This window comes from Mustela nigripes, chromosome 16 (assembly GCF_022355385.1).
Source record: "Mustela nigripes isolate SB6536 chromosome 16, MUSNIG.SB6536, whole genome shotgun sequence".
Taxonomy (NCBI): domain Eukaryota; kingdom Metazoa; phylum Chordata; class Mammalia; order Carnivora; family Mustelidae; genus Mustela; species Mustela nigripes.
The window spans coordinates 14,847,170-14,861,044 of NC_081572.1; the positions used below are offsets into that span (position 1 = coordinate 14,847,170).

General features: G+C 58.1%; 1 protein-coding gene across 9 annotated transcripts; it reads left to right on the forward strand.

Annotated features, from left to right (window-relative positions):
- Positions 1-42: 42 nt before the first annotated feature.
- On the forward strand, positions 43-12,108 carry LOC132004104 (transmembrane ascorbate-dependent reductase CYB561). Of its 9 annotated transcripts, none has more exons than XM_059380190.1 (7): positions 43-151; positions 493-629; positions 7,673-7,890; positions 8,866-8,964; positions 9,229-9,332; positions 9,709-9,866; positions 10,056-12,108. In XM_059380190.1, exons 3-7 carry the CDS (start codon positions 7,686-7,688, stop codon positions 10,246-10,248), a joined length of 759 nt encoding a protein of 252 aa, XP_059236173.1. In that variant the 5' UTR covers positions 43-151; positions 493-629; positions 7,673-7,685; the 3' UTR covers positions 10,249-12,108. The 9 variants fall into 9 exon arrangements, 7 of the variants coding, with proteins under 7 accessions (XP_059236173.1, XP_059236172.1, XP_059236174.1 ...); XR_009400418.1 differs by lacking the exons at positions 43-151; positions 493-629 and adding an exon at positions 6,968-7,094 and having other exon boundaries at positions 10,056-10,318; positions 11,186-12,108; XR_009400419.1 differs by lacking the exons at positions 43-151; positions 493-629 and adding an exon at positions 6,968-7,094 and having other exon boundaries at positions 10,056-10,318; positions 11,572-12,108.
- Positions 12,109-13,875: the final 1,767 nt, after the last annotated feature.

A 13,875-nucleotide genomic window follows, 5' to 3' on the forward strand; every position in this document is an offset into this window, starting at 1 on the left:
GCCCTGTCGTCATGGCGACGCCGTAGCTCTGCGCGGGGCGCGGCGGGCGGAACCGGCCGAGCGGCAGGGGCGCGGCGCGGGGAGCTCGCCTGCCCGTGCGCGGTGAGGCGCTGCACGGCGGGGACGAGCTCCGGGCCCGGCGCCCGGCCAGGTAGGCGGCCGGGGCGGGTGGGAGCGAGCCGAGCCCCCGCGCGGAGTCGGGGCGGGGGCCCAGGTGTGCCCGCAGCGGAACGCGCCCGCCCCCCCCTCCCCGCGAGCCGCCGCGGGTCTTTCTCCAACCCCTCACCCGCCAGCACCCCGGGCCCTCGCCTCACCCGCTGCCGAACCCGCGGAGCAGGGCGGGGGGTGAGAGAGCAGGCCGTGCGCCGGGCCTGGGCTGTCGGCCTCGGGCCCTGGGTCAGCCTCCGCGCCAGTCCGCGGAAGTTAGACCCGAGCGCCAGGTGACCTCACGTTTATCTAGGGGCTCACGCCTGATAGTTGGCCATATTCTAGAAACAACGTAGACGTGGATCAGCCAACATCTGCTACGACTGTTCTTTGGAAACCTGAAACCGAGACTGGCCGAACTGCTTTGCCGGTGGCGGGGCCTTCCTGAGCCTGCCTCTCTCCTCCTGCTGAGAAGTACCTAGGCAAGGAGTTCCTCATTTGGAAAACCCTGGCTCATGGGGTTGGCCCTGGTGGGCCCAGAGCTGCGGGCACAGAACGGAGCCGAGGGTGGGGGTCCGCTGCTGCCTTTGACGCCTGGGTTTAGACAGAGCCACCTCCCGTCTCCACCTGCTCTTACCCGCTGGACCCCCCCACCCCCCAAGCCTTTCTCCTTGAGGTTGCCCCTCCCCTCACATACACTCATACAGTCTTTGAGGAGTCGCTAAGTCTCATTAAATGAAGCTCCATCTCAGGACTTCTGGATTCGATTCCTTTGTTTTCATAGCAAATGAAGAAATGCCAAAGCTTTTGCCACCTTCTCACAGATCTCTTGATTTCTCTTGTGACATTGGATGTGAGGCAGAAGGTACAGAAAGAAAACTTGTAAATGCCAAGGTGAGACCCACATAGAGAAAGGGTGCTGCAACCTGCCACCACCGTGGTCCACCCCCTATGCAGCAGAAGCCTGCCATACTGGGAGGGGGAACCACCTCTGCCTGCCCCACAACGTCCCAGCCCTGGCCGCTTTCCTTGTTCCAGTATGGGGTGGGGCAGCAGCACCAGGAGGCACTGGTGGAGGAATCGGCCCCAGATCCAGGGGTTTCTGCGCCGCGGGGCACCGGCCAGAGAGTAGACAGAATTGGCATCTGGACTTTTGAGAGGGGTAGTGCTGTCTGCTGCCTTCTGGCTCTCTTTGGCCCCAGACCTCTATGTCAACAACTTCTGATGTGTGACTCTTCCCAAGCTGCTATTAGGATCAGATTTATTCTTATTAGATTGTTATCTGAATGCCTACCATGTGGCAGGCACTTTGCTAGGCTCTCATATATAGTTATCCCTCTTAATTTTTGCTAGGCCAGTGAGTAGGAAGGTGGGACCCGATGTCCCCTATCTCGCCGTTGAGGAAGCAGGTCTAGAGAGGGGACTTGGTTTGTGCAGGAGCACATAAACAGTAGGGCTGGCTGTAAAATCACGTGTGTTTGACCAGAGCTGCATTCATGGGTCCCAGGCACTTTTGCCTTGGTGGGACCCTTCTTCCACCAAAAATAATAACAATTAAAAATAAACCAACCCTATATTTTACAACTGTGTTGGTATAAAGCAGATATAATCCAGGCTGGATTAAACATTAAAGCATTTTCTTCAACACTGAATTTGGTTTTCCTCCTGATCTAGCAGAAATCTTAACAGTTTTTGTGGGACCCTACAAATATTGGGAACCCTGGGCCCAAGCCCACTGTACCTAATGGAGAACCAGGCTCAGTGTTTGACTTCAAGCTTTGCTTTCTTCCCGCAGGCTACTTGGGGCCCTGGCTGACACCTCAACCTTCATTTTGCCTTCTATTCCATCACTTTCTAGGATATTCTCGGGCAATTGAGTTGTCCCTTCTTCCCGACCCTCACCCATCAAGAAAAGCTCTAACTTCTGTCCCCAGTATAATCTTCTCTAACCCAATTTTAAAACCCCGCTGTGGACAAGGAGGGCTGTGGCCAGGCCAGGCTGCCTGCTTCCAGGCTCTAGGACAGGCGCAGTGTCTGGTCCCCATAATGAGATTAGGCCTGGTGGCCTTTAAATGAAACTGTGGACACAGGGAGAGAGAGTGATTCTGAGCACAGTCAAGCCCTGCGGGTAGCTCCTGTGCCCATTTGATTGCATTAAGTGGATCCGGCCTGCAAGTGTGTGTGGGAGGGGCGGCGTGGGGTGGGGGTGGTGTGTGACTGTCTCAGCCCAGGGTTCCAGAAGCTGCCAAAACTGTCACCCCCATCCTGTGCTCTGATAGAAAAGAGAGTGGCCGTGGAAAGGGCTGTAAGAGCCTCCTCTGCTTTTAAGACTCCGGTCTGCCCGGCAGAGGAGAGCTTTGGGGTGGAGAATGGCAGCTTCCAGGCCCTTGGTGCTGCTGCTTCTGCTCCGGGAACAAAGGCCCAGGAACCACCAGCATTCTGGGGTGGAGCGGGGGGCAGCCCGATTGGGAAGGGAGAGAGAGTGTTGTCACTGTTTGGATTAGGAACCGAAGGCACATGATTCAAAGGCAACTGCTTACTAGGGAGTGACTTGCGGCTGATTTCCAAGTTCAACTGATTTCCAAGTTTGCACATGCAAGATGTGTTTGTGGGTGGGTCAGTTTCCAACCGGAGTTCATGAAATGTGTTCTCTCTCCAGCATTGGAAGCAGGCCCTCCTTGGCCAAAGATGGGTTTTCCGTGATGTTGAACCAAATAAGCTGTTTTTGAAGGAATCGTTCAGGTCATGTGCTGTGAAGCACAGAACCACTCACTGCTTTGTCGTTTTTGTGAATCTGGATTTTTCACCCATGGAGCTTACTGACTGTGAGACCACCTGGAGGCAGGACACAGGCCTGCCTGAGGCAGGATGGTCTTGCTTGGTGTGAGTTTTCTGGCATCCCTCATGCTTGGACTTAAATCACCTTCACACTGAAAGGAAGAGTGGAGGAGACAGCTTGGGCTTTCGTAGTTCCAAAGGTCATTCTTTATCGATGGTTTCCTCTTGGACGCCTCATCACCCAGATGCCAAGTTCCCTGCACAGATGGGGCAGGGGAGCTGCCTTTGGAGCAGCTGATGTGAAAATCTCACGGATCGGCTGGTTTGCCCTCCTGCCAGCCCTTCGCTCTTAACTGCCTGTTCCCATCCTGCCTCCTTCTCTCCCAGGAGAGCCCGCAGGGGACACCAGTGCTAGATGCGGTGATGGGCCTCCCTTAGGAGCCTGGTTTCCTGAGAGGTGAGGGACCCAGGAGGACTGGCGTGGGACAGACAGAGTCTCCTTGCTGCTGTGGTTCAGGGTGACTTCTTTGGCAAGCGCGCGTTCAGATCTTTGATTGCTTTCAGATCCACCCTCCATGCTGGGCAAAGCCACGCCTCTGCCGGATGACCAGCTGCTGGGGCGAGTCACCTCCCTGCGTTAAAGCAGGTGGATAGTGGCAAGTGCCCTTGGAGGCCTGAGTTGAGCTTGCAGCCTGAATTCTTACCACCCTTTACTAAAAAATGCCACATCTGCTTAGCAGCTCGTCTGCAAGCTTCTCGAAGGCAGGGATCACGTCTTACCTGTATAGCTCCATCATCTGGTAGTCCCGCCAGCATACAGCAGGTGCTCAATGAACAAATGCGTTGAGTATTCGCGGCTGATAATTTGGGGCATGTCATGTATCCTCTTTGAGTCCCGGTGTCCTCCCCCATTAAAGTGGGACAACACTCCTGTTATCCTAGTGGTATTGCGGAGGTTAAGCAAGAGAAGGCTGAGCACAGAGGAGGGGGCTTGCAGTCCGCTGGGAGCCATCCTCCCGGCCACACAGGCAGGCCTCTCCACTCTGTGCTCTGCTCCAAACAGTATTAGGGTTCGGACTTCCTGGGGAATCCAGGATGGGAAGTTACAGTGCAGAATGTTCAAGCCCCCCATTCGGTGGTTTCGGCTATTCCAAAGTGCTTTTCCTTTTCAGCACTACCAGCCACTTCTCCAGTTCTCAGTGGACAAAGACTGCGTGCCGTGCAAGTTAACTCAGTCCTGACACTGTTTACCTGGAGATCGGGTCAGAGCCCCCCACTTTGGATGCCAGTCGCAAATCCAGGGTCGCTGGATTTGCTGTTGATGCAAAGTTCTCCTGGCCTTCTCCCCGGGTTCAAGTAATTGGCTAGAGCAGCTCACAAAACTCAGCGAAACATTTTACTTAGTAGATTTGTTTTAAAAGGCCATGACTCGGGAACTGCCAGATGGAAGAGGAACATTAGGGCAAGGTCCCGAAGGTCCTGAACGTAGGAGCTTCTATCCCTGGGGAACTAGGGTAGCCGTCCTCTGGGAAGCTCCTTTTGGATTTTACTGAGGCTTCATTACTTGGACAGGCTCGATTAGTTCATTGGCCATTGGTGATGGAACTCAAATCTCCAGCCCCTCTCCGCTCCCTAGAGGTTGAGAGGGTGGAACGGAAGGTTCCAGGCGTCAATCACGTGGTTGGTTTCCCTGGCAACCAGCCCTGCCCACAGGTTATCTAAGGGCTCGTTAACAAGGCAGGTTTCTGGCGTGGTTGGGAAATTCCAAGGGTTTTAGGAGCTCCATCCTATATACTCCTTCTTCTAAGTCACAACCTCACAGCTCTGCAGAGACCCTCGCTTTGATTTCTACCTGTCTCAGTAGGAGGCTGGCTGGCCTGGCCACGGAGTAGCTCCGAGGTCTGGGAGCGACAGTTCCTTTGCTGCCCTGAGCTCCCACTGCTGTCGTCGGTCATTGAGCTGGGGCTGCGGAAGCTGTGGCAGGTCTGCCAGCCGCAGAGCACGTTCCCTGTGTTCTTTCTCCTTCAGAGCTAATCAGGTTCTGACTGTGCCCCGGGCGTTCTGGGGATGAATCTAATAAAGGGGAGGAGGACTGAGAACAGGTGACCCCGGGACAGCAGCTGTTTGGTTGATCTTTCCTGTTCCAGTCAGTGCAAGGCAACAGATCCCGGAGTTGATCCAAGGAAGAGCAGGACTCCAGGCCTGCCTCGAGCGAGCTCCCTGGGCAGGTGAACAGAGGGGTGCAGGCGAGCTTCCTGGGAGGCAGGCCGCCGCCGGGTAACTGAGCCCCCGGCCGGGGTTGGCGGTGCAGAGGCCCCGCCAGAGATGAACGAAATGCCGGGTTCAGGTTGTGGGCCTAGGGATGGGGGAGAGGGTGAATGGAGGAGGTGGGGGGGGTGCGCGAGTGGCGGGGAGCAGGGAGTGAGGCCCAGAAGTGTGAGGCAGAGGGTGGTAGGGGCAGCGAGAGTCTCCTCTGAGTGGATTTGGTAAGAAAACCCGGGGCGCACATGGAAACAGATTTGGGAGTTCGGATGGTGTCACAGAGGTGGCATTTCACCAGCAGGCAGGGACGCTGTTGGTGCGGGCTGGGGCGACGGGGGCGGGGGGGGGGGGGGGGGAGGCGGGGGGCAGGGGCGCCGGGGGGGGGGGGGGGGGGGGGGCCGGGGGGGGGGGGGGGGGGGGGGGGGGAGGAGGGGGGGGGGGGGGGGAGGGGGGGGGGGGGGGGGGGGGAGCCCAGGGGAGATCCTCTAGCATTCGGTGGCCATGTCTGCAGGTGCGCGGTCAGGGGCGGGCTTGGTTGTCACGGGCAGATGAGTTGACTTTGGACGCGCTGCGTTTGGAGTGTGTGTGGGTTGTCGGCAGAGGCGAATGGTGGGTGGCTAGAAATGGGGTTCGTATTTGGGGGCGAGCTCCTTCCATTTAGGAGTTACTTGTGTAGAGGTGACAGATACAGAGACAAGAGTTTCAGAAGCAGAGGGTTGTTGTCACCAGGCCTTCTGGAAACAGGTGTTGCTACCTGCTGGGGGAGTGTGTTTGGAAGATGATTTGATCAAATGTCAAAAACCTCTGTTCTCCAGTGAGGAATTAAGACACATGTGCAAAGATGATCACATAGCATGGTTTATTTAGTGAAAAACTGGGAGCTAGCTAAATGTTGAATAACAGGTTCAACAGGTTGGTGAAAGCGCGGAACAGCCATATTCTGTAATCCTGTGACGTCATTGAAATGATGGCGTAAAGTAGATGGATTTTCTTTGACATGAAGAGATGAGTATGACCTACTATGAAGTTAAAACAGGTTAGAAATCAGTAGGATTCTGTTTCTATAAAATAATATATATTTCTAGAAAAAAGTGATGTAAGGACACACATGAAAATGCTGATTACTGGTAATTTTTTCCTTTTTTTTGCTAATCTGTATTTTACTGAAAGAAGTGTATTAGTAACACTCCCCACTGCCACTGACTTTTTTCGATGGTGAAGTTGCCAACATTTGTCGGATATGGCAGAGAGAACTGGGGGGTAACCTCCCCAGTAGTCGTAGAAGACCAGGCTGGCTGGACACAAGTTCTTGTGCAGGACATGGTAGAGAAAGAGCACACGCTGGCTGTGAGCAGGGGACCATAAGCCTGTTAGGCATGTGTCTGCTGGGCTGTCTTTCTCTGGGATGTTTCCAGCAGTGCTAGGCGAGGCCAGGACTGGGGAGGGGGAGAGCACCTTTCTGTGGGCACAGGACAGACACCCCAGCAGCAAGGTAAGGCGGATGGAGGCTATCTTTGTTCGTGCCCAGGCTGCCTCTCCCTCCTGGGTGTCTGGGCCAGGGCTGGGCTCTGGGTCAGGAGAACCAACTGATTCAGGGTGAAAAGCGGGCATGAGGCCGAATGCCATCCTAACTGGTTGGGGGGTGGGGGGGGGGGGTAGGGAGGAGACTACCAGAGGGGTGGACTGGGCAGAGGAGCCAGGAAATGCGCTACACACACACACACCCCCCTCCTGGAACTGCCATTTTCTCATCTGTAGCATGGGTCCAGTAACTCCCTGCTTACACAGGCCTCACACAGGCTCAGCGGGAGCGGAGTGACGTGTATGAAACACAGCAGAAGCCCTGAATGCGAGGTGCTGTTCCCTGTAGGGCTCACTTCTGGTGACTTTAGTTTTGGAGGCGTCAGGTGAGCGGGAGTGCAGATTGGCCTGCCCTGAGCAGGGCTGGTGGGGGGAAGAGGCAGCCGCAGGGGGAGCAGGCTGCTTGGCTGCTCCTGTTACCCACGTGTGTCGGGCGAAGCAGGGTCCGAGCACATCCCTGCTGTGGGAAGGGCAGGACTCCTCTTCATCTCGGGCGACAGGCTTGCACACTGGGGCGGGGGATGCACCCGATGTCCTTAGGACACACCTGGGGGACAAACAGTGAGGAACCCTGTTCCTTCGAGAGATTTCCTCACTTCTCTGTCCCTCGTCTGTGAAGCCCCCTAAGAACACCCGGGGCCTCGTGAAACCGAATGTAAAGCCAGGTGCAGGCTTTACACCTGCTCCCACCCGAATTTGGGGGACCTTCACTTGCACCCTCATGGCCTCTCTCAGCCGGTGTCTGGTCTGTCTCCGGGGAAGTGGAGCACCTCTGCTGGTGCCCTAGAGACTTGGGGTGGCCGGCTTCAGCACAGGGGCCTGGGGGAGGGGGGAGGGGGTGTGGGGCGTTGGGCTCGGCCGGGGTGTGGCGTGTGGTGCTCTGAGCTGTCTGTCTCTCCTCCAGCAGCGGCCGCAGCATGGACAGTCGGGCCGGCCTGGCAGCCACGCCCGGAGCGCTGCCTTACTACGTGGCTTTCTCCCAGCTGCTGGGCCTGACTGTGGTGGCCATGACGGGGGCTTGGCTCGGTCTGTACAGGGGCGGCATCGCCTGGGAGGGCGCCCTGCAGTTTAACGTGCACCCGCTCTCCATGGTCATAGGCCTGATCTTCCTGCAGGGAGACGGTGAGTCCCGCCTGTGCGCCCGGAGCTGCTCCTGAGAGAGGCTGTTTGCACAAACACTCTTGTCCTGAGGTTGTTCCACAAAAGACAGGAAGGAAGCTGGCTTGGATCCTGGGGACACCAGGCATCCAAATCCAGGCCTGAGGTGTGGGGGTGGCAACTCCTTTCCTAAATGTCCTGGTCTTTCCACAGGAGCATCTAGTGGTGTGTGTGCTGCTTAGAGGAGGAAGCCTAGGGTTTGGGCTGTGAGCTGAGGCCAGCTTCTGTGGGGACGGTTTGATATCGGGAGAAAGAGGGTGGATTTGTGTGTGTGTGTGTGTGTGTGTGTGTGTGTGTGTGTGTGTCGGGAGTGGGTGTTGGACTTGGCAGAGCTGAAGTTCCTTTCTGAAGGAGTGAGGCTGTGCTTGGCCCCCACTTTTTTCTGTGGCCTCCTCCTCTGCTAAGGAGAAGTCTGGATCTGTTTGACCCATTCTTCCTAGAGGTGGTCCCGGCGACAGCCACTCCTCCAGCAGCAGCCGCTCCGCAGAGGCATTCTCTGTGCCGCCTGGGTCTGTCTGGCTCAGCACAGTGACGGGGTGGGGAGTTAGCTTCGGACCTGGGGGCTCCCTGTCTCCCTGTCTAGGGAGCCTGCTTGGTAAAGGTAGTGAGTGTCTGCTCAGGCTTCCATCCTGGACTATTCATCAGAGCTAAGAGGTGAACGCAGAAGCTTGGTGACACCTCGGCATCACTGTGATCACCTTGACCACATAGCCTGGAGCACACAGCACACTTGACAAGGAAGTGATGGTGGTGGGGGTGCTAGGGGACACACATCCGGGGACCCCTGCTGGGCCCCACGGAGCCTTGATTTCTCTCCCCTTGGCTGTGGCTGGAGGACCTTGACAAGCCCTTCATTCTGATGGCCTCCCCCAGCCAAGGGGTGTCTCCTTGGTGCTGGTGGCAGGCCGGCCTCACGGTCCCTTTCTCGCTCCCCATAAGCCTTGCTGGTTTACCGGGTCTTCAGGAATGAGACCAAACGCACAACCAAGGTCCTGCACGGGCTGCTGCACGTCTTCGCGCTCGTCATCGCCCTGGTGGGTGAGTTCCTGGCACAGGCACCCCCTCTCCCCGCTTCTGCTTCGGACTTGGGGAAGTAGCTGCTTGATCCGTCTGTCTCCACTCCAGTTCTGTTACGGTCCCCTCCCCAGCCCCTCCACCTCCGTCCCGGCATCCCCGGCTGGGACACTGGGTGCTGGCAGCCACCGAGCTGGGACCAGATCCCAGAAGTGCCAGCGAGTCAGGTTTCCCTTGGGTCACCTCCCCGGCAGCCCTGTCCTCACGCGGCCCCTCTCTCCGGCCCAGGCGTGGTGGCCGTGTTCGACTACCACCGGAAGAAGGGCTACGCGGACCTGTACAGCCTGCACAGCTGGTGTGGCCTCCTCGTGTTGGTTCTCTACTTCGTGCAGGTGAGGCTTCAGCCCACGGCGATGGGGGCGGGGGCGGAGGGAGGGGGTGACCACACGGGTGTCCCATCAGGGCCCATTTCCAGGCCGTGTGCCTGAAAGTGAAAGAGGTGCTGCCTGGGGACTCTGAAATGGGTGCAAAAGCCAGGATTTCCCAGGCGAGGGTGCCTCAGAGCAAGTCTGTGTGGCCAAGGCCTGGGACGCCATGGCCGGGACCTCCGCCGCCCCGGCGATTTGTGGGGCCGCACCCAGGCTCTATAGGGTGGAGGGAGCCCGGCGGGTGGGCGCAGGGCTCCTGCTTCCTTGCCTGTCGGCGTGTCCTGGGCTCCGTCAGACGGATGGCCAGCTGGGTGTCTGGCAGCCCCCCCTTTCCTTGCAGTGGCTCGTGGGCTTGAGCTTCTTCCTGTTCCCCCGAGCTTCGTTTTCCCTGCGGAGCCGCTACCGCCCACAGCACGTCTTCTTCGGCGCCGCCATCTTCCTCCTGTCCGTGGGCACCGCCCTGCTGGGCCTGAAGGAGGCGCTGCTGTTCAAACTTGGGTGAGCCTCCTCCCCTCTGCTTTCCCCAGGCTTAGCGAAGGTTTTCCTGGGGGGGGGGGGGGGGGCGGGGGACACGGGCGGGGCTGGGGAGGGGACACCAGGCCATCTTTCTGCTGTTTCTGGGTGCGGAGGGCATTTGGCCCGACCGTGACCCCTTGGGGGGCTTCTCCCTCCCGCCTCACCCCGCAGGGCCAAGTACAGCACGTTTGAGGCTGAGGGTGTCCTGGCCAACGTGCTGGGCTTGCTGCTGGTCGGCTTCGGGGTGACCGTGCTCTACATCTTGACTCGCTCTGACTGGAAGCGGCCACCCCAGGCGGAGGAACAGGCCCTCTCCATGGACTTCAAGACGCTGACAGAAGGCGACAGCCCCGGCTCCCAGTGACGGCCTGTCCTTGTCCCGCGAGGAGGGCCTGGCTGTGGCTGGCCGCTGCAGCTCGGGGTGGGGGCGTTGGGTAGGCGACTTTCCCACGCTCTGTCGCGGCTCTGCTGGCTGGGTGGCTCCCGGGGAGGGCTGGCCAGCGCGGCGGGCGCGCGGGGGCAGCGCCCCATTGTGGGCTGTAAGGCTTGGCTTCCTCTGCTTTCCCTCCTTGTTGTTGCTTTAGAGTCCGTTAGTCAGGCACAGACCCCGGCCCTGTTGTCACCGTCACCCCCTCCACTCAAGCCGCTTCGGGCAGGGTTTTGGGTGGTCAGTCCGGGCTACAGAAGCACAGATCCTTCAAGAAGATGCAGGGTGGCTCTCTTCTTGAGGAGCGGATGCTGGGCCGAGTCCAGGGGCTGCCAAGAGCACAAAGCTGTGGGAGAAACTGGGCCTTAGTGACAGGCCTGGCAAGGCCGAGGCTTGCTTTGTGTAACGCTGAATTCAGACCAGAGTCCCGTCCGTCTGAATGACACGTGGTGAGAATGGCCCCGACTTTGGCAGTGGAGCAGGTGATATTATGTATAAACTATGCTGGTGTCCAGAGCAAGAGTCCCCTGGAGAGGGGAGGGGCGCGCCCCTGGGAAGCTGTGGAGATGTGGCTTCGGCCCAGCTGCACTCTCGGCTGCTTTCTCTCCAGGCCTCGGCCTCAGGACGGCTCTGCCGGGAGAGGGCAGGGGCCCAGGCTGGAGACAAACTGTCCTTGGCGGCTGAGGGCCACCAAGAGAGGAGGCCGAGATGGCCCCCGGGCAGGCACGCTGGGCTGCTGGCGCTGGGGCTCTGCTCCGCGGGGCTGGGGCCTACTGGCCGCCACCAGGCTCCCCGCCCTCAGCAGCCGGTTTAGGCACTGCTCTCGCTCTGACCTCAGCCCCGGGGCTTCTATCTTTTTTTTTTTTTTAAGCAGAAAGCTGCTGCTGCTGCTGCTGCCCTGTTCCCAGGGAAGGCAGGGCCACCCGCTCCTGTGGGGAGGAAAGCGCCCTTCTAGAACCCCGCTGCGCCCGTCTCTGCGGGCAGTCGGGGCTGAGTGGCCCCGGAGCGTGCTCCCAGCTGCCTGACGTGCTCTGTGCCACCGAGTCACTCTTTGGCTTCAGCCTAGAAGGAACATGATTAGAGCATTGACCTTGTGCTTCTTGGACTCGGTGAATGCTCTCTCCTTGTTTTCCTCCTGTTCTGGGCTTTGAGGAGCATGACACAGTTTGAGACAGACACCGGTTACGTAAATGAAGAAATGCAAAGAACTTTCCAAACCTGACCGCTGTTCCTTCGATGGTTGCCTTTTTCTCACCCCAGCGCTGCCTTCGAGAGAGGGGCCAGCCTCCTCTCGTGCTCCAGTTGCGAACACTCCATTCTGGCCTTGAGCCCTGCCTCCAGTGATGCCACTTCAGCGAGCAGGTGGCTGTGGTCCCGAGCCTTCCCCAGCAGGGCGGCCCAGTCCCCTCCGAACCCCCTTCCCTGCTGCAGCTGGCCCGGCTGGCCGGGGTGTTCGCCGGTGACACGGCGCGCTCTGCCCGCACCAGGGCCGTCTGTTCTCCCCCCGCCTGGCACATGCCATAGAGCCAGACATTGTCACGTGGAGAAATGCCCCCTCGGACAAACCCAAGTGCAATTGTGACTCTCCCTTGCCAGGACACCCCAGAGAGAGACGGAACCTTAGATTTCTGGTAAAAACCTGTAAAATGGTCTGTTGGCCTGAGTGTCTGTTGGATGATTCTGGAGGCCCCCTGAAAGCACCCCACCTGGTTTATTTCACTTTGCCTGTGGCCAGTCTTCTTTGAAGTGCAGTGTAGAGTCGGTGCAACAGACGATTCAATAAATGTCTATACAGATCTCTGGCCTGCCAGCTTCAGTTACTGTGGCGACAAAAAGGTGCTTCCAGAACAGTCAGATACCAAGGTTAGTTCTACCGGGCTTGACAAACGGATCATCCCCCGGCTGGGCACAGAACGTACAGTGATGCGTGCTGTCAGGACACAGGCTTGGAGATGGCCCGGGGTTCGCTCGGTCTGTGGACCCAGTGGGGGAGAAACCGTTTTTCTCAACCCGGAGAGAGTGGCCTGGAGGGTGGAGCCTGCTAAGAGCCTTGGCAAGAAGTTCGCCCCCAGTAACTTTCTGCCTTTTAAAAATATGTCTCTTTATTCCTTCAGAGGAGGAGCAAAACTTGGGGAACAAGTGGAGATTTTACTTGAGAGCCATTCCCGTGGCCCAGGCAGGAGGTGCGTTTATGGTGAAGTCAGGCAGGGTCTCACATGGGGCTGCCCTGGGTGCTCCAGATGGGCACGTCGCTGAGAACACTAACAGGGCCCTACGGCAAATCCTCTGATGCGTGATCCTTGGGTTACATGAATCCTTCCTGATACTGACTTTATTCTCCATATTCTTGAGAGGTCTTTGGTTTCTGCGTCTATGGAGTCTATCTCCTGAATCAGGGCTTCTGTGCGAAGCTTCATTTGCTTAAAAGCATGCAAAGCACATGGCTTGATACATGTCACGAGCTAATGGCTCGGTCAAGATCATAGCTGGCTCTCAGTGTAAGGGCGGAAGCCCCTGGACCCCGTGAGTGGCCCATGTCACCTCCGACTTCTGTGCTCGCCTCTGGATCCAGGGTCTCCGTGTTTGGAAATATTCGACTGATCCCAGACTTGAAGGAGACGCCTCCCCTCTCCTTCACCGGCTCAGTGTGTCCCTCACCTGACAGGGTTTGGAACCCCTTGAGGTCTCAAAGTTTTCAGACCAAGCAGGAGGTTCCTTCCAGAGTCCTCTCCTGTCCTCTTTGAAGTAACTGTGGCATCCAGGCTGGGGTAACTGCGTGCCTGGAGTTTTCCTGCTTCCCTGGCTCTAGCTGTTTTGGGGAAATGGACGTAGTTGCACAACAGGGGTGTTTGTTGAGCACAATGTGGTGTCTGGAGGAAGCGGTCTCCTTCCTTGCTCTTCCCTGCAGTAGACAGAGCGGTACCAGCGAGGAGGAAAGGCTGCAGGACTCCGGGCTGGCCGCTTTTTAGAAAGTCTCGAGAGTCTCCAGCCGGTTTCAGGAAACCTGCAGCTTCTCCACTTAGGATGCAGCCGCCTAGCTCTTAGCTGGTAAGGATGGGAAATTCTGGCCAGATTGCTGAAGAGAGCTGAAGAGCTTCCAGCTCTGACCAAGTTCGCTCGGGGAACTCTAGCTAGGGCTGTTCCCTCCCCTCCCCTCGGGCCTGCGGCCTCAGCTACTAAAATCAAACAAGACATCTCAGTGCTCCCTTGGTTTGTCGGGAGAGGAACCCACTGAGGAAAAAGCCTCCCTCTCCCAGCAGGTCTGGCAAGCCTTCGCCGACAGGCCCATGGAACTGTCTTTCCTCAGCCACAGCTCTTGAGTGCCTGCCGCATGCCTACTGCACTCCCCCAGCTTCGAAGCCGGGGGTGCCCAGTCACCTCACTGAATGAATACGAGCCTGGAGGGGTGACTGTGCATGTCCCATGGGAGACCAATCGGATCATCAGGAATCTGGCCTCTGCCTTCACCTTAGGGGAGGTTGTTCCCTGGGGGAGGCTCAGCGAGGTCCCTCCTAGCACTGTGGGACCGTGAGGGGAGGGCGAGCTCCAGGCAGCTCTCGGGAG